We start from the raw sequence: 19,755 nt of genomic DNA, 5'->3' as shown, positions 1-19,755 counted from the left end.
CTCTGTTGGGGCGTGCCAATTAAAAGGGATTCTGCTGTGTTTCAAAGCATTCAGTTGAGCTTGGTGATCCAGCTTCTTGCTCTGGGGGAAGCTGAAAACCTGCATGCATGCTCAAGGCAGTAATGCCCCGGGAATATTCCTGGGAATCACACAGCAGTGTACAGGATAGACTTTAAGTGCTGCAGTTAGGAAGAAATGCAGCTAGTCACAGGAGTGCAGGCAGGGGCCTGTCAGGATCTGTTTGCTGCACTTAGGACCTGTTCTGTACCACGGAGCAGCTCAGTCTGCAGGCAGGAATGTAAAGAGATTTGCATGTGGAACAACCTTGACTGTGGCTGGTGTGGCTCTGCCTCAGCTCCTCCTTTCCTAACTGGCTACCAGAGTTAGACTGAGAGCCTGCATTCCCAGCGGAATGCCACTCCAGGGAACTCCTCTTTGGAAGGAACTACAGGTTTGATAACTGTTGTTATCAAACTGCCTGAGTTTGACAGCAGGATGTGTTCCATCCTTAGACCTTGCTGCAGTTCTGAACAGTAGCTAATGGCTGACCATAAGGATATTCTGCATCAGCTCGAGTTACTTAATACTCAGTACTTTGGATTTTTACCTGACTGCTTTGCTGGTGCTTATTGGTGGCAGATGGTTTCTTTCCCATAATAGATCTGTTAGGTAGCATCCCATCTAAGATCCAGTAGTCCTTGCAAAAACCCTGCTGTTCTTGGTACTGGAAAAATCAAGCAAGTAAGAAGGCCCCAAGATTAAAGCAAGTGGATGAGAGACAGAGCAATATTCTGAGAATAGGTTGGGAGGATGAGGCTAAAATGGAAAAAAAAAAAGAGAGAAGAACGAAGATAAAGTGATCTGCTCACTTTTGGGGGGCCCTTGTCTTTATGGACAGGTAAACTAAACCTTTTGCCCTTCTCTTTCTCCCTCTGTCTGGTGCTTTTGCCCATCTAATTGCTCTTGAAAGGAAAATGTCTCCTGAAAGAAAAATGCTCTTGAAAGGAAAATGTGTTTTTAATGAGTCTAAGCAGTAAGTAAGTGTTCTCGTTCTCCTGAAACTCCTGTTATGAAGGTAGAGTGTTTCATTTAAAATAAACAATGGTAGAACAGCCCTAGCAATGAAAATATGTTCCCTATAAAGTTGTTACCTTTCTGTAATGTTTTATTTCCATTAATATTCTTGTTAAAGGGATGGGGCCACTTGCTGACAGGTTTTCTGGCTAAATGAAACCCTCACCTACTTCCTGGGGAGAAGAAGGTAGCAAATCTGGGCTAATGAGTGCTAATATTTATCCTAGTGACAGATAGGAGTGTATAGCTCCCATGGAAACTACATAGCTCATTTTCCTTCATGCTCAGCGTTCTTGTGTATCTTTATTTTCCACCTCCACCATTTTTCCTTCTAACCCTTTTTTTTTTCTGAAACTTTGACTTTAAATGCAGGCAGGTGATGATTTTCACAAACTGTTTTATTTTGGTGTGGGTTGGAATGAGAGAACTGAAGTTAATGCCACCATAAGCCCAAAATAAAATGGTAAGCAAATGTGCTGAATGTCAGAATTTCACAGTAGATGCTTCTTGTTCTACTGTAATCAGTTACAATTAAACATTTTCTGTACTCATCGAAATAGCAGAGCAGGGGCCTTAACCAAGGGCATTACTGGCATGTTGGGTCAGCAGACGAGTCTGGCAGGCGGCTTTCTGCAGACTCAGAGAGGTCACTGAGCTGGGCTGGAATGCTGTACAGCTCTTTGGGGCATCACATCCCACTTTCCCTCGCTAGTGCTGCAGGCCAGAGGCTTTGGAAGGACTGTGAAACCCTCTGACGGTTTTGTTGCTGGAATAAGAAGTTCTGTTTTGCTGTTTTCTCACATAATGAAATAATGCTGCAGATTCCCCAGTACTGTATTGCAGCTTGTTAACACAGAAACGGCCAGAGATGGATTTGGGGAATGATACTGAAGCCCAGTAAATGGGGCAGAGTCATGGCCAGTCAGGATTTTGCCTTTAAGCTAAACTGGAGACCCCAAACCAGTTCTAGTCAGCCTGGGAGTGTGAGTCCCCCACTTCTAGCTGTAGCTGTTGGAGAACTCTGGATGGAGACTGTGTTCAAACACACCAGGCCATCGTGCTCACAGAGCATTTATTTCGGGATTTCTTCCTGCATATGTTAGTAAATGATTTATAATGCAGCTCTGGAGTTCTTGTTCTGGTCTATGTTCTTGCAGAGAGTGCACATCAGTACATCTGCCAGAGTCATGCAGAGAACATTCCTATAAATACCCATGTCAGGAAGGAGTCTTGGGTTTGATTTTAATTCTTTGTAAGTCACTGGTGAGATTCACAAGTCCCAAGTCATAAGAAATAATAGAATAAATTGATTCTCGAGTTGTATGTATGTCCCTTGCGCTATCCAGGTAATTTTGGGAGGCACTTGAGTAATATTTCTGTAAATCCACGTGCATCTCCTGTGGTCAGTGGTGAAGTGAAGGAGCTCTGTGGTGTCAGGATGGCCCAGAACAGCTGTGGGTCTGGCAGCCAGCAGCTGCCAGCTCTGTCAGCAGGGCCTGTGTTTGTACTTGCTGCTCCCTTCGGGCCCCATCCCAGCCATGCCGTTTAACCTTTATTTGCTGTATTGCAGTGTTTGACACAAGACGTTACGTAGAGCTCAACCAAACCTATTGTCTCATCTATTCTGGTTTATCGTTTAGAAGACATGCAATATCTGCCAGATGCTGCTTCCTAACCAGTGCAGTTTTGCATCACACCAGAGAATTCATCAGCATAAATCTCCATACACGTGCCCTGAATGTGGAGCAATCTGCAGATCTGTCCACTTCCAGACCCATGTCACTAAGAACTGCCTGCATTATACCCGAAGAGTTGGGTTTCGGTCAGTATAACGATTGCTTTTGTTGTCAATTTATGTACAATTTATGCTTTTAGAAGTAAATTTCCATTTTCATAAGTATTGTTTGGAGAATACAGCTTCATGGGCTTAAGGTTGTCACGGCAACAGTGTTGTTAGTGTTACAAATTTTGGAATAAATACATTAGGATTCTGCTTTGTTTGGGCATCCACTTTTGTATATGATTAAATCAGAATATTAGCTAGTGTCACACAGATTCAGGACTTCACTGCTTATAAAGTCTAGAGAATTCAGATGCATTGCCTTAATTTCAGGTTTTTAAAAAAACTTTGAGTTTTTTCAAATTATTGAATTCTAGATTGTTCTCTCTGGTAGAACAGTCATTTTCAGTATTTACTTCCAGAATGTATTGTCATGCTGTTGATGGGCATACTGCACCTGCCTGGTTGTTCTTGTTTCTGGGGGAAGTCAAGATTCCTTGGCTTTACATCTCGTGCAAATTACCTTTCTCACTCAAACAGCCTGGGCTTTTGGTTCTCCCTTGTTACTCTTCAGTTTCCCTTTTATTTTTACATTTCCTTGTAATGGCAACTCAGTGAGCAAATGGAGAGCAGAGGCATTTCATAGAAATGTTACGCTTTGAAAGACTTGAAAAAATACTTCATCTTAGAATTCTCCTTGCAGGGAATGGCAGGCAGCACAGCAGGTGATCAGAAGAGCTGCCTCAGCACTCCTAAAACATTTCCATTTCATCCTGTCTCACTGGAAAAGGGGGATTTTAAATCTTACAACTGGTAGCTCCTTCCCCCTTTAAGGTGCCACAGTTCATTTTCCAGAGTGCAATCTTCCACTAAGGGAAGAAAGCACTTTTACTGCATCAGGCACCTGTTTTCAGCTTGAATCCATGGCCTGACACAACTCCAAGCTCTTGGCATTTCTCTGGGTTATTCTCTTTTACCCTTTTCTCCCAAGCAGCAGTCTGTCTTGTCCTACATGTCCTGCATCTGCTCCCTGCACTGCCCTGCCCTTCCCTCTGGCCTGTGTCTCCAGGGTTCGTACCCAGAATCGCCTCCAGGGACTCCTCTGCCCCAGTAACACCAGCACGCTCACAAATCCTTCACTAAATCACTAAACTTTCCAAGACGGCTCATGAACATCTCGTGTCACACTGATTCAGAATTTCTTGATCTGGTGAGACTAAACCAAAGTGACCCAGGCAAAGAAAAGCAGTATGTGGGAATGTTAATGTCTCCCTCCTCAGGCTCCTCAGCACTGCAGGGTGTTTGCCTGAGGAGCAGCACACCCTGGCCTGCCTTTCCAAAGGGCCTCTGCCAAGGACTTCTGCTTGATTCCAATTATTTAGGCCAGTTGTCTGGACTAAACCAGGGGAAAACTTGAACCTGAAAGTTTCCCTGCATCCTGCCAAGGTGAAAAGAAGCAAGCTGTTAGAGCAGTGCCTTAAGAAGTGTTGTAATATCCAGTGGTGGATGCTGAGGATCAGTTAGATCAGCACTAGGGCATAAAGCCAAGCTGTGGGATGGGGAGGTGGGAAATGCCACCCGGCTCTGGGGAGTCCATGTGGTAATGAGAGGATCACACTGTGTGCAGCTGGGGAGAAGGGTTCAGCTCTGCGTGAGCAGAGAAGATCTGAACAGACCCCCAAAAGACCAGGACAATCTACTTGAGAGAATGCATTGGCAAGCAGAGGCTAGATGGGTATAAACTTGATGAATACTATTAAGAATGTAAATTAAGTGCCCAGAAAAGAAAAGATGATGCTTCATAAAGTTCAAGGGTGATAAATTTTAAGAGGAAAACGGGATCCTTGAATGCAATGTGTATTTCCTGCTTTATTGCTATCATCAGGACACTAAAACTATCTAAAAACTGATTTGACAACAATCATACTGCCATAATAGATGACAAAATACTGGAAGGGCAGAGGCCTTCTGTGTTTAAATTGTAAAACTCTTACTGCAAAGTACTGGTCAATGTGAAATTGGTTCATTTGACAGGGTATTTTGTAATTGCTGATTGCAGTATGTTCTTGGACTGATTTGGTTGCATTTACTACTGGAGATGTAGGGCACTAAAAGGGACCATTGTGTAAAAACATCCTTATGTTCTAATATTAATTCAATTTTTTAATTGTTTCATTTTAGAATAGATGCGGAAAGGTCACAAATATTCGACACAGCAGAAGTATGTTTTTGAAAAATATTTTCTGAATTCCAATCTGATGTATTGATATGATTGTAGAGATTCAGTTTAGTTTCCCCGAGTTTAAATCCAAGTGCTGATTTGATTATATGTACAGAAAATCATTACCAGGATGTCTTCATTAAATCTAAACAAGGGAAATGGTGCAAATATTTTCCTTACTGGATTTCCGTTTGGTGGTCATTTCTAAATTGCTGTGGTGTGCCTTAAACAATCCACTGCATGTGATAAAAATTCATTTTGTAAAAATCTCTTTCCAAATTTGCAGAGGATTTAAGCATTCTTTCTGCAATCAATAGAATATTCCTCTGTCAACCCCTCTTCCTGTTTTACTGTAATAACACAAAAACATGTTCTGACCTCATATCTCTTAGGTTCAAATTAAAATGTGTGAAATTTCTTATCCCTTACTTTGTGATCCGCAAATCAGTGGTTATGTTGATTCTCCCTGGGCTGTTTGAAGGGACAGAAGGAGGGAGTTTGTGCAGTTGTGGTCTGTCCCTGTTGCTGGGCCCAGCCCTGACTCTCTGCTCTCTCTGCAGCTGCGTGCACTGCAACGTCGTGTACTCGGACGTGGCGGCTCTCAAGTCTCACATCCAAGGTTGTCACTGTGAAGTCTTTTACAAGTGTCCTATCTGTCCCATGGCATTCAAATCTGCTCCCAGCACACACTCCCATGCCTACACACAACACCCTGGTATCAAGATAGGCGAACCAAAGTAAGCAAAATTCATCTTCTACTGCGCTTGCCTGCCTTTGAATGAGCTGTGAAATTGCCTTCTGTCCTGTGCTCGCGGTCTTAAAATCACCTCTTGACAGCTGCCAGTGTGGGGGTCATGGAATGCTTTCAGGAGTGTTCAGCTGGCAGTTTGTTGGGCGAAGGTTGCGTTTCCCTGAACCTGCAGCAGTAGGTCTTTAAGCACTGTGTGCTAGAAAAGAGTGATTACAAAATGTAATTACACAAATGATTCGCACAGGTGGCTGGAGTGTTGCTCGTTCTGATGTTTTAATCTGCTTAGCTCATCTGCATTTTTACTGTGAATTAAGATAATGTGATGCCAAAACGAGCTGCTAAGACTCATCAGCACTTACATGGTGATTTTCATAACATCTGGTTGAAAAGTTGGGAAAAAGCGATTTTATCTGTTTATATAAGCTTTTTTCTGATATGTAATCTCTTTCTTTCTGGCTTAGAGCACAAGTGGTTCTTTTCTGTAGCTCGAAAAGTTGTGCATCGTGTGGTGGTTTGCTGAAGGTGGTGACACAGGGCACAGGGTGTTTGTGCAGAGGTGTTGAACGTTGGTGCACTCTGCTGAAGTGCTGATGTGTGTGCAGACCACTTCAGCCCTCAGCTCTGAGCCTGGGGCCTCTCCCTGCACCCCTGCTCTTCCTTTTCCTCCTCGCTGGTACAGTGCACGGTTTAGAGCAGACATTGAGGTGTTGACTCTGTTTTTTCTGTGGTGTGCACAGAAAACAACTCACAGGCTCAAGAAAATAGAAGGCAGATGAGAGAAACAAGGTGCCATGTGATGCACAACCAGAGTTCAGAAGAATTCAGTTTATCACTGTTTCTTCTAACATATTTAAGTTGTTTAAACCTGCATCAAAGCAAAATGGCAACAAACTTGTTAGTAATGTAATTGTAAATCACACAGTTCCAGTAAATGCCAGAGGCATGTGTGTCTGATACCAGATGAAGGCATTTCTGCCCAGTGGTAAATGATACCTTGTTTTAATTCAGGATGGTATCTTGGGTGAGAGGACAGGAGATACTAACATTTGAAACTTGTTTCAGACTCCCATAGCTCTCACTACAGAAAACCAAAAGATTAAGATCACTGTTTGTGTAAGATGCTTCACACAGGACAAGTGAATTGTGCTTGGATCTGCCAATCTGTTTGTGATCAGCTTCACGACTGAAGTATTTTGCATTAGTTTTCTTTCAAGGCCCAAGGCTCCTGTCCGGGGGCACACTCTGGAGTTTACAGGAATTGGGCTCGCAGGGATCTGGCTTCCCGCCCCTGGCATTTACTGGAACTGGGTGATTTACAATTACATTACTAACAGTTGTTTCAGAACAGATGCAGAAAACTATTTGGTGTATGAAAAATGACGTTTATGTGCAGGGATTCTCAGTGGGATGAAATGAGATTATTTTAATGTAGGGAAATGGGATGGCTGCTTGTCTTTCAACTCTGCAAAGCTCTCTCTGTAACTCTAAGCTTGATCTTTTTGAATACTGGAGAAATCTTGTTTCTCAAGCCCAGTTATGGATATCTACTGTTTAGGATTGAAAATCATACTTTTGCTGTGTCTGAAAGAAATATTTGGGTGTGTATAGTCACAACTAACACTGTTAGGTGTGTTGGTATGAATTTAAGTGAGTACGGTCTTTGCCCAGAGACTTGTCAGAAATTTGGATCTTTACCAGATAGTTCTTCTGTGAAAGCAGAGTAAAGTATTTTAGCTGCCATAGAAAACACATATATTCTTGGTGTTTTTAGAGAGTTACAATATTTATATGACATAGATTCAGAATATGTCAGATTTTCTCGTAGCAGATTCACTACAGATCTGCAACAAAGGGTTCACCAGAGAAAGCAGGACAGTAGTACATTGGTCATCAGAGGATGCTGTGTAAATAATACATTTATCTTAGCATATCTTAGTGAGAATTTCTCTTAGTGAGCATTTATCTTAGTGAGAAACTGGGACTGCTTGATACCACAAAAATAGTATCTTGCCCAGTTAATATTAAGTGTACTGTTTTTCATCTGGACTTACAGAATGGCTTGGACATTGAAGAAATGTCCATGTTCTTGTCATCTCACAACACAGTGCAGAGTGATCCTTAGAGCCCTGGAACAATGCACTACTCGTGATAATTGCTAGAGGGATGTGGAATATTTCCATGGGTAATGGGAAGATTCAGCATTCCAGCAGGGCAGGGGGTTTTGTGGGGTGTTTTTCTAATGAAAGGTACTTTGTAGGACAGGGATGGGATTAGGAACCCTGCTTGTGCAGGGGAAGCACCTGTTGCTGTACTGAGCACCCGTGGCTGGGTTTCTTTGATTTCAGCCAAACTGTCCCTGCAGCACTACCAAAGCCATGGCTGCTGATCTGGGGTAAGAATATTGCCTGTCAGAGGAGGGCACTCAGGGGCTCAGTTCCAAAGTCCCACATGCTCCAAGAGAGGAAGGTGTGGGTTTGGCAGTGTCTCTGCGTTGCTCTGACAGACAGACTGATAAAGGTTTGTAATGGCAGACCAAGGAAATACTGTCCTGCATTCTTGGAGCTTCAGAGCATTAACAGAATCTAGGCTTGGCATTCAGGAGCTTCAAAGCCACAGATATTGCCAAAAATACACTTATCTTGAAGTATGTTGCTAATTATGATTGAATCAATCACTCCCTTAAAACATACTGCCTTTGCAGCCTGAAACAGGTGTACTGTCCTTTAGCTACAGCATGAGTTCAGAAACTGCAGATGTTGAACTTTCAGAGTATCCTGAGCAGATGTTGATGTTATGTATGTAACTGGCATATGCTGTTGTTTTCTGGCTTCTTGTTTGCACTTTTAAAATAATTTTTTCTATTTTTGTGTTTCTTCTAGTGCTCCCATATTTTGACATTAGAGGACATTTCGAATTAGTTTAACATTTTTCAGGCAGTGTGAAACAATTGCTTAAACATGTCAGATCTTATCTCTGATGAGAAAAAAGTTAACATCGTGATTCTTGCAAATAGATCATCTATATGACTGACATTGTTTATTGTACTTCTGTTTTTAGAATAATATATAAATGCTCTATGTGTGACACTGTGTTTACTCTACAACCTTTGCTCTATCGCCACTTTGATCAGCACATTGAAAACCAGAAGGTGTCTGTTTTCAAGTGTCCAGACTGTTCTCTTCTATATGCACAGAAACAGCTTATGATGGATCATATCAAGGTGTGTAGGCATCTTCTCTTGTTTCCTTCATAGGTACCGTTTTTCGTGCATTATATGCTGGGAGAACATACTGTGAAAAGGTACAGAATAACAAGAAGGCTGATGAGGGAGATGTTGTTAATTCCAAGGGGGTAACCTGTGAATATTGTTCTCAAATGTTAAAATGTTATATCTTGTATGGTCTGTAGTGGGTTGACCCTGGCCAGATACCAGGTACCCACTAAAGCAGCTCTCTCACCCTCCCTCTGCAACTGGACAGAGGAGAGAGAAAAAAAACCAGCTAAGAATTCATGAGTAGAGATAAGAGCTGGGAGAGGTCAGTGACTGATTACCTTCACGGGCAAAACAAGGCTCAGAGTGGAGACAGTTCTTTTTTTTAACTAAATAGGCAAATTCTGTAATTGCAGTGTATGTCTTGTTTTGGAATTAGTTTTTCCTGACTCAGGTATTATTGGAAAAGCATTGTTACATCTGTACATAACCATTTCTGTAAGAGCTGAAGATCATCTTCTGAGCTCGATCTGACTGCAGTTAGGGTCAGAAGCTACCCTTACATAAATCAGGGTGGTTCAGCATCTCACATTTTAAAGTTAAGCTAAGTTACTTGCATGTGGGCACTGTTTAACTCTTTAGTGTTTCATGCCAGTATTTGTACTTCCCACCAGTGGGGTTTTAGCATGGTTCACTGTAAATGACTCAGACAGTTTGGAGACTGAAATTAGAGGGTTAGAGAAGACATGTGCAGTAGCAGTACTACTGGTTTTACAAATAGGATGTGTGTACAGTAGTAAGGCCAGCAGCAAAGCAGTATAAATTGGAGTTCAGTTAAGGGGGAATAAAAAAACAGTACCAGGCTATAGATAAAAGCAGAAAAGGACTCAGGGAGAGGACGAGTGCCCGGCAGGGGCAGAGCTCAGCTGCACAGAAAGTAATGGTTTGGTATGGCTAGACAGAAACCATCAAGGCAGAGAGAGACCTGGATGAAAGCAGAACAGAAAGGAACAGGAGGAAGCTCAGGAGAAGGTTATTTAAAGCTACAAAAAATAACCCAGAATAATTCCTGCAGATGTCAATGTTTCTTAATGGCAAAACCTATGTCTCCTTTTCCTGCAATGACTCACTCCAAGAGAATTTCCAGCAGCCAGTGAGAGCAGGTGCTGGAGGACTGGACTGGACTGGAGGTGTAACACTCCCCGTCTGGCTGGTGGCACGTGCTGCCAGCACTGGGACTCCAGGCTCTGCTTTAATGCTTTTGGGGTATTTTCAAATAAGAAATTAAATTTCAAGTATTGAATTTAAAAAACATTTAGAAAGTTGAGCACTAACATTTTACATGCTGACAAGTTAGGCTGGGATGGAATGTCCAGGTCAGCTTCAGTTGCCTGGAAGTACAGGAACCTCCCTTCCCTCTCCCCTGTGCACTGGGATACTAAAGGCAGCCTCCTCCTTTACTACACACCTTCACTTTGCTTTAGAGCCAGCCAGTTGGGCCTGTGTGCTTTGCTTTTTTTATTACCATTTTAGGGGTTTTAATTACTGGTTTTCCTTCTATTTAACAGCTCTTAAACAGAAGAATAGAATGCTCTACAGATGAGGTTGATATTTGCTCTAGAGCCAACAGGTAGTCCCAAGAGCCACAGGATTTACAAAAGAACCTGTTACCAGAGTATGAGATTGGTGTTCCTATATTCTCAGAATCAAGAATGTATTGAATGGGGTTTTTGTGTCTGAGGTTACCTGAAGGAAAAGTGTTCCCTTTGGGATGGTTCAACGTATCCTCCAAGAGAGCTGTCCTAAGGGTCAGGAGATGAGAGGATCAGAACCCTATCAGGGTAAAGGACAAACAAACCTTTTAGATGTGAGAGCCCTCGACCATGGGTTCAGGAGGGACTGCAGTTGTCCCAGAGCCCTGCAGACTCACTCCTGCTGTGCCCACATCCATGGACGGAGCTGGGACACAGGGCCAAAGCCCCCTGGGACACAGGGCCAAAGCCCCTCGGCTCTTCCTGAGCCAGTCCCCGTGTGGGTGTCACCCCAACACACAGCACACCAGCTCAGAAATGGGGAGGGAGAGGCTCTTCCCTCCTTCCTGACCACTGACAGGAACTCAACCTCAACATAAAACATTCATATATCCTAAACTATAGAGCTGTCTGATGTTTCTGATGGTTTGTCCTATTTACCAATGTGGCAAGTCAAAATTTGTCAGTAAAAGCCTTTCCTTCTTGGAAAGCGTCAGTCACATAGTCTGAAGTGAGGATGCACAACTAGTATGTTAGGTAAGTAAAGCAAGAAATTAAACTGAACAATAAGTGTTTCTTGAGCCCTTTTTTCCTCCCTGTTAAACAGCAATTTAACCTTAAGTGTCTCATTTTTTTTTGTGTGTGTGTGAAAATACCTACAGATGGAGTCTGTTACTGGTGTTGGCTGTGTCATGCTAGGCCTTGCCTTAACCCTGTTTCTTTAAGAATGTGATCTGATGATAACAGTATGTGATTTGATGATAATAGTTTGACAAAGAAGTAAGTGAAGGCTTTTGGTTCAAAGGGTCAGTGCATTTTGTCAGTACAACTTTGTACGTCTATGTTAGTTTTGTACTTTTTTTTCTCTTTTATTGTAGTCTATGCATGGAACTCTGAAAAGTGTTGAGGGGCCACCAAACCTGGGGATAAACCTGCCTCTCAGTACTAAACCCACGACGCAGAACTCAGCCAGTCACAACAAGGAGGACACAAAATCTGTCAATGGAACAGAAAAGTTGGAGAAGAAATCTCCTTCTCCCATAAAGAAAGCAGAGCCTAAAAAAATCGCTAATCCTGGCTGGACATGTTGGGAGTGTGACAGGCTCTTCACACAGAGAGACGTTTACATCTCCCACATGAGGAAAGAACATGGAAAGGTAAAGGAATATACTGAATTACAAAAAAGTTAAGCACACCTGAAATGTGAAGTAGTTTTTCTCTAAATTCCATTTGTGTTTTTGCAAATAATTCCTTTAAGTTTCATCATTATTCTTCTCTGGTTTTATATCTATTTCATATTTTTCTCTTTAGCTGCTGCTTAGTTTTTGTTACTTTCTACATAGTTCTACTGAGGAAATCTACCCACTCTTACTGAATTGCAGGCTTGTTCTTTCAGTACCAAAATGTTTTCAAGATGGAAAGAGTGAAAAATGTTGCACTCTTTCATCCAAGTCATCTAATCTGATCCATGTTCTTATTTCTTCTTTGTGCCTTCTTAGTTCCCTTTCACTCTGGGCAGTTGTGTGACTGTGGCAGTGCTGGGGTAACAGTTGGATTCGGTCTGAATGGTCTTTTCTCACCGAAACAATTTGATTGTATTCTGTTCTGAAGTTCGGTGCCTCTCAGACTCAGGAAGTGGGGCCTCAGTCTTGTTTTGCTGGTCCCATGAGTGCCAAGCAGTGTTTCGGTTTCGGTTTCACTTTCAGTTTCAGTTTCAGACGCACTCTGTGGTTGAGCTCTTGCTCTAATCTTACACTTGTAGGTTCAGCTGAGTTCACAAGTTGCATTTTGTATTTAAAGCAGCTGGATTTGAGACATCTTACTTTAAAATGGATTGAAAGTGAAATATGGGAATGCTGCATCCTCAAGTCAGCAGAGCCCCCGTTTGCTGTTGTTCTCCGTTCAGTAGCGCTTCCAGTTAAATGAAATTAAAAAGACAGGCAGGCAGTAGTGGCTCTGCTGAGCTGTGTCTGAGACAGGCTGTGCCAGCTCCAGCCTGCTGCTGACCCATGGCTCTCCAGGCCTTGCCTTGAAACAGTCTGACTCTTCCCTCAGCTGGGAATCAGGGAATTAAACCAATGTACTGTGCTGCACTGCAGCAACAGAGCAGAACTGGAAGGAATAACAGGCTTATTTTGTCTAAGTGGAGGAGAATCATCCATCTCTGATGTTTATGTTATCTCAAGAACAGCCCTTACTATGCAATATTAGATAATTGTTGCACTCAAATACCGGCCTAAAGGCCTCTTTTATTGCTTACATTCAGGTGCTGTTTTTTATCCCTCTTCAAGCAGTTCCTCGAATAACACAGGAGGCAGACAGATATTCAGATGAAGAGATACAACTCCATGTCTTTCAGAAATGGGAAAGACCAGGTGCTACACTCCTTCCTGAGGAGTCTGTGGGATTGGCTGCCATTGCAGAAACCAACGCATCCCAAATCCTATTTGGTCTCTGTCTGGAGTCTCCCCAAGACATTTAGAATGAATGTGGTGTCACAGCTGGCTATCCCAGATAGTGCCCCCAGTGCTCTGAGAGGGACCAGGCCCTGCTGAGCACTCTCCTCGTCCTGCTTTTCTGACCAAGGGCTTGATGCATCCATGCAGTGCTGACACATCTTCGATGTGTGACTGCTCCATCCTTCTCACCTTCTCACCTTCTTCCTTTTCCTTCTGCTTGACAAACTGCAATATAAACCCCACAAAATTCCCCAAACAGATGGGCCTCAAGTTGGCATTGGACAATATTTCTCATTTCATTGTGACTTCTCTGAGCCCTGTTAGTGTCTCAGTGTCTGTGAGGCTCAGTTTTGGTCTTCTTTCTGTGCTCTTCGTGCTTCCTCGTATGTGGCTGAGGAGCTCCTGGTCAGCAGCTGCAGACATAATTTGGTTGTGGAAGGGAAAGCAAATCTCTCACTTTACTGCCTTTACTGATCCAGAAATAATCCACTGATCTTCCTTGCTTCTTTGGTGGAAGAAATTGGCTTCACCCCCAGTCCGTGACACCAGTGTACAACTGGTGGCAGGTGTATGTGTAGCTCATTTTGGCCACATGGCTTTGAAAGAGGCCCAGCTCTGACTTGTGCGGTGTTGCTGAAGGAGGGGTGTGTACAAAAAAAGGGTAAGTGATGTTTCTTTCCTGTTATCAAAAGGTTCGACACATGCTCTATTTTACTGAGCTTTTTTAACTAATGCCTTTCTCTTCTTTTTTTAAAGCAAATGAAGAAACATCCATGTCGACAATGTGACAAATCTTTCAGTTCTTCCCACAGTTTATGTCGTCACAATCGTATCAAACACAAAGGCATTAGGAAGGTTTATACATGCTCGTAAGTTCTACTTTTATCTATTTAAAAACCCACTGTTAGCTGAAACTCTTTCCTCGCCTGTGTAAAAGCCAGTATGGCATCGATTGAGATGGGCAGGAATTTCGATGCAGACAGGCCAAACCAGTCCCCTGTGCTGCCTGCAGACGCAGCAGGGCTGTGAGAGCACAGTGCATAAAGTCTGCGAGCAGATCTGAAACTCGGCTGAGCTGAGGGTTTGCTTGGCTGGCAACTGGGGTCACCACCGTGCTGAACCTGGGTTTCAGGAGTCTCTCAAACACACAACCACTCTTTTAATCTACAAAAGGCACTTGTTAAGCATAACATTGAATGGGTGTGTGTTTGTGTGTCTGCAGGCACTGCCCAGATTCGAGACGTACTTTTACCAAGAGGCTGATGTTGGAAAAACACATTCAGTTGATGCATGGTATTAAAGACCCTGACGTGAAAGAAATGGCTGAAGCTACCAATATGGAAGAAAGGGAGGTAAAAGAAGACACAAAGGTAATCACTTGCAAGATTCATTCCTTCACGGAGGGTGATTTTTTGTGGGTATAAATTCAGGATCTTTAAATAGATATGCTTATTTTGATGCCTTAAAGGTCTCACCTTCAGTGAAGCAGAGCCCCAAAAGCATTGTGTTTATCAGAGTTGTACTGGAATCTGCCAAGGGAAAGTTTCTGACGTTTGCAAGTCACAAATAGCAATGAAAAGAACTGCTCATTTATGCTTACGTGATACCCCATTTCTGTCCCTTTTTTAGGTTCCTAGTCCAAAGCGTAAATTGGAAGAACCTGTACTGGAGTTCAGGCCTCCACGAGGTGCAATCACTCAGCCATTAAAAAAGCTGAAGATAAATGTTTTTAAAGTTCACAAGTGTGCAGTTTGTGGCTTTACAACAGAAAATCTTCTCCAGTTTCATGAACATATTCCTCAACATAAATCTGATGGCTCTTCATACCAATGCAGGGAATGTGGACTCTGCTACACATCTCACGTGTCCCTCTCCAGGCACCTCTTCATTGTACATAAGCTGAAGGAGCCTCAGCCAGTATCAAAACAGAATGGGTCTGGAGAGGATAATCAGCAAGAAAACAAACCCAATCATGAGGATGAATCATCTAACAGTGCAGCATCAGACAGGCGATGCAAAGTGTGTGCAAAGACTTTTGAAACTGAAGCGGCCTTAAACACTCACATGAGAACACATGGCATGGCCTTCATTAAGTCCAAAAGAATGAGTTCAGCTGAAAAGTGATCAGATTACTTGGGATGCAGAAATCTCTCTCTCCACATTGGAATACTAAGGACATTTTTGCTACAGAAAGTTCAAGGTATAATAGTGTTGCAATATATTCTGCATAAAAGTGTCCCCTTCACCTCATTGTCTATATCCTCAGAACCATTGAAGCAGTATTTGAGTTGAAAAGAGTTTGTATATATTTAAACTAATAATTTTTATACTCTTTGTTATGTGTTTGTATCGGTATCTAGTGGAAAATTTGTTTTTTTCTGTTTTGTTTCTGTTTTTTTGTAGTAAGTTTCTTTAAAACAGAGTTCTGAATGCTGGGGCAGTTCCTTAGGTTCTCTTAAGCTGTTTCTTTTTTGAATGCTTCCGAAAGAAAGTTTAGCTAATGGAAGTGCATCAGAAGGCAGTGCTTGGAGGGGAGAAGGGAAGAGAAGCAAGCTAAGATTTTAAATTCTAAGAACTTGCGCTTCTAAATGTCTGTGGAAGCTTTTAAACTTTCTCTTACAAAGTATATATTAAAAAGAAAAAGAAGTACCACTGCATGTGTAAAATGCAGTGCTGGTTTTTAGGTGGCAACACCAGAACAGGTGCAGACCCCCTAGAGCAGTAAAGTACTTTTGAAAAGTATAATTGCACAACTCTATGTATGATAAAGTGATTTTGTTTAGGTCATCAGGTGCTTATGATCAAAGCTCAAATTGTTACAAAAGGGCTGGGCTGCTCTGGATTTAACAAATAAGATGTAATTAGAGGAATAGGTTTATAATGATGATGTTTTTTGTCATGTAATTTATTAAACATTATATAGAAGCGAGTACACAGCATTACGTATTTTCCTTTTTGGTTATTGAAAGCAAATAGTTGACCCTCGCTGCAGGGGCTGGCGTTTGCCAGCTCTGCACACTCATGCCAAACGTTCTGGTGCTCAGTGTCACACACAGCCACAGCTGGGAAGGAGCCAAGGCCCAGCCGTGGGTGTGACGGGGGCTGGAGCCTCAGCACAGGCCCTCGGCGCTCGGGAGCCACCGCAGGCCCGCCCGGCGCCTCCGGTTCCGCTTGCACAAGTACACAAAGGTACCATCCCGGCCCTTTCAGATAGAGTTCTCTGTGAGAGTATATTTTTGGTTTGTTTTTGCATTTTATACCTTGTATGTATCCCTACGAGAAAAAATTTTGTACTTTTTTTTAAAACAAATTGTGTATATATAGATAGCTGCATGAGAAACAGTAGTAATTGTTGGGTTCCTTAAAAGTCTTGCTGCTGTCAGATGTTACTATACACTATGTCCGTTACAACTGTATTAAACACATTTCATATGTAAATAAATGTGGAGCATTTTGCCCCTAAAGATTTGTGAGATTCTCTTATTTATCATGAAACTTTAACAGTTTTAAAGTTTGAAGTGTTTAAAAAAATACGGATCCTCTCAGCCACCTCTGTAAAACTTCTCAGTCACTCTGGAAATTGTGTATTGGATACGTTAGTTCTGCTCTCTCCATCCTCATTCTTAATTTGGCTCATCAGTAAATGCTCGTTAGGCCAGTTCTCTTACTGGCATACTGAGTGGTTATGAGGTACTTCTCCACCCTACAGCAGGATCTCAGTGTGTGATGTAAACTGCCACCACTGCCCTTCCATTCAGTGGATACCTCTGAACACTTGTTTGTTGATGTGCACTGTCAACTGTACAACAAATGAGTTATCACTATGCAGAATGGTGTTTTGTATACAGTGAACAGATAATAAAAGTTAAATTTTCACAGCCATTACTAATACCTTTGTTTATTTTCCCTTTTCACTGCCTTGTCCCCGCAGGGGATGCTGTGAACCAGTAGCTTATGCCATTGCTGGTGCCACCAAGATGCAAACCACAACAATTTCCTGGCCAGTAACCTGACAATATGAACGGGTCTGTGGTTCCAACCAGGAGCCGGGGTCCTGCACTGCCACTGCCCCTGGGAACTTAAGGGAGAGGGTCTTGAACTGCCCTGTAACTCCACACACACTTCTGTGGCAGACCCGACACGCTGCTAACAGGAGGGGAATGTCCCGAAGACCAGGAGGGGAACTGAACAGAAAGCAACAAGAGACACAGTGGAAAGGCACAAATCTGAGTAGGCAAACCTAGGGGAATTATCTCCTCTTGTAAACCATAAAGAAAACATTTAAACTTATTTTTGCCTGAGATCTGACACTTGAATTGTTTGCTTTTAATTAACATCGTGCCACTGACAGTCAATTGCAGTGATAACATTAATAGTCCTCTTTTCTACATCTTTCCTCTGAGGATTTAATGGTAACGGATTCAACCTCATATCTGTGTACATATATATGTATATGTATATATGTATATGTCCTCTTGTGTACGTTCCCATCCCATCCCTTCTCCAGGGAGGCAGGAAGCACACCGAAACCTCTGCCCAAGTATCCAGCTGCAGAGAAAACTGCCCAACCAGGACTGCACCAAGGCTCAGCTTCAATAAAACTGATTTTTCACACTCAGGGAGGTGTTTAGCCTTGCCTTGGCCTGCTTGCACACAGGCACAGACAGAGGTGAATCTTACCACAGCCACTGTACTTTTAGACCTGTCTGTTTTTTTTATTTCTGCAGGGCACTTACAGATGCACAACTCAACCTGCCAAAATGTTCCCAGTTCTTAACCTCTGTGTACCTGTGGGGAAATCAGTACGGCAAGCCTATTTACTTTTCAAAGGATTTTTATATAACTCTGACCTTCTCATTCTGTTAATATAACCTTTCTCAGTACACCTATCACACACACGCAGCTGCCAGGCCAATAATGGGACACGGAATAACCTATTTTAGTTTAAAACCTTTCTCAAATATTAGGGCAGTTCAGTAGTCAATTCTTCGTATTTGAATTTCAGATTATTACTAAAAGGTTATCTGCCGAGGCTCCCTGAAGGGCAACTAGGGTGAGGATTGGAGTGACAAGAGAAATAAGTACAGAACATGGCAAACACAGAAGGCACAAGCATTCCCGACCCACAGCCCTGGGCTTTGAGTAGAAACTGGCTTCTACAGCCAGAAGCAGACGCAGAAGGAGTGCAAAAGAAGGAGCCACTTCTTGCCCCCTCCCTGAGCACTTCTTCCCTTTGAAAAAAAATTGTATTTGCTCCTCAACAGTGACTGTACAAAAACTGGTTTTAATGTTATTTCTTTCACAGCTGGGGAAAAAGGACAGCTTTCCTTCCTGGGGACCAAAGGGCCCATTTGAGGGCATCACAGTGAGACACTGCACTGGGAATGACCCAGATTCACCTGGAAAATGAAGTGGAGGCACTGCAGCTTTCTTCTCTGACCCCAGGTTTCTACGTTGAAGGCAGAAATGTGTTTGGCGCTGTAATGTGACTATTAGTAAAATAAGCTGAGCATTGTATCCTTCCCAGACATGTCCCCTAATATGATTTGGCAAAAGCCTTTATGCAGCCCATTTATTTCCTCTTCTCAAATGCTGCTATTTTGCATTCAATGACTCTAATGTGATGGTGGGCTATGGATGCAGTGCATTATGAGGATTGCTCCTGCCGAGTCAGGCCACACTCGGCTGGCACTGCCAGAGCTCCGTGGGCCAGATTAATATTGCAGGGCAAGCACAACAATATTTCCTGCCTTAAGTGACTGTCACTGTCTCAGTTAAAATGGAGAGCAGTCCCTGAATGCAATCAGGGTGGAGGAGCTAGGGTCTCAAAATATCCCTTGGTCATTACATTTACATACTGTTGCTCCTGGCAAAATGAGCCCAGCCCTTTCTATGCAGCACAGGTTAAGCAAATAGCACATAGTTAATTAATATAATTATTCCCCTTCCCCAGCACAAAGCAAAACCTAACACATTACAAGCATTTTTAGCCTACTAAGAGATTGTTCTTGAGTAAGGGTTAAATATTTCCTTTTTTTAGAATTTTTTAAAAACCTTTTTGCCTTCCCCTCATTTATTCTTGGGCAGTTTTAAAAATTAAACTTTTGTTTCACTTGGGAAAGCCTAAACATTTTGTCAGGTTGTTTCTGACTTTTTTTTTCTGTTCCATGGGGGCAGGGGAAGGAAAAGAGAACATTATTTGCTAAATTCAACTGAGTGTTCGGATAGCTGGATCCCTCCCTCTCCTTCCCCTTTTTCCCCAGAAAAATACATTATTTTCACAAATAAACTATTGCCTGAAACAGCTCCAACTCAGCTGAAATCCAATTATCTCTCCAGACACTGGGTTGCAGAGCAGACTAAAACTGTTGACTCATACACTTAAAAACACGAGCATGCAAAGCGCCCCTGGGGTTGCCAACCGTGCCCCTGAACAGGTCCTTGCCAGCTCCCAAGGCAGAGGACAGCACTCATGGGAGAAGTGACACGAGACAGAAGCCACCCATGC

At 42.7% G+C, this 19,755-nt stretch overlaps 1 protein-coding gene across 7 annotated transcripts in view; it reads left to right on the top strand.

The window, feature by feature from the left end:
- ZNF532 (zinc finger protein 532) overlaps positions 1-17,123 on the top strand; it is a 29,738-nt gene extending 12,615 nt beyond the window's left edge. For all 7 annotated transcript variants that reach the window (XM_027702435.1, XM_027702432.1, XM_027702436.1 and 4 more), the window contains 7 exons: positions 2,715-2,896; positions 5,636-5,812; positions 8,884-9,046; positions 11,667-11,945; positions 14,004-14,116; positions 14,470-14,617; positions 14,877-17,123. In XM_027702435.1, coding sequence (XP_027558236.1) covers positions 2,715-2,896; positions 5,636-5,812; positions 8,884-9,046; positions 11,667-11,945; positions 14,004-14,116; positions 14,470-14,617; positions 14,877-15,371 — 1,557 coding nt within the window. In that variant the 3' untranslated portion in view covers positions 15,372-17,123. The remainder of the gene's footprint in view (positions 1-2,714; positions 2,897-5,635; positions 5,813-8,883; positions 9,047-11,666; positions 11,946-14,003; positions 14,117-14,469; positions 14,618-14,876) is intronic.
- Positions 17,124-19,755: the final 2,632 nt, after the last annotated feature.

This window comes from Neopelma chrysocephalum, unplaced genomic scaffold (genome assembly GCF_003984885.1).
Source record: "Neopelma chrysocephalum unplaced genomic scaffold, ASM398488v2 Primary Assembly neopelma1_186, whole genome shotgun sequence".
NCBI lineage: Eukaryota > Metazoa > Chordata > Aves > Passeriformes > Pipridae > Neopelma > Neopelma chrysocephalum.
Note: the sequence above shows the minus strand (reverse complement) of the source record. Positions and strands in the feature narration are given on the sequence as shown.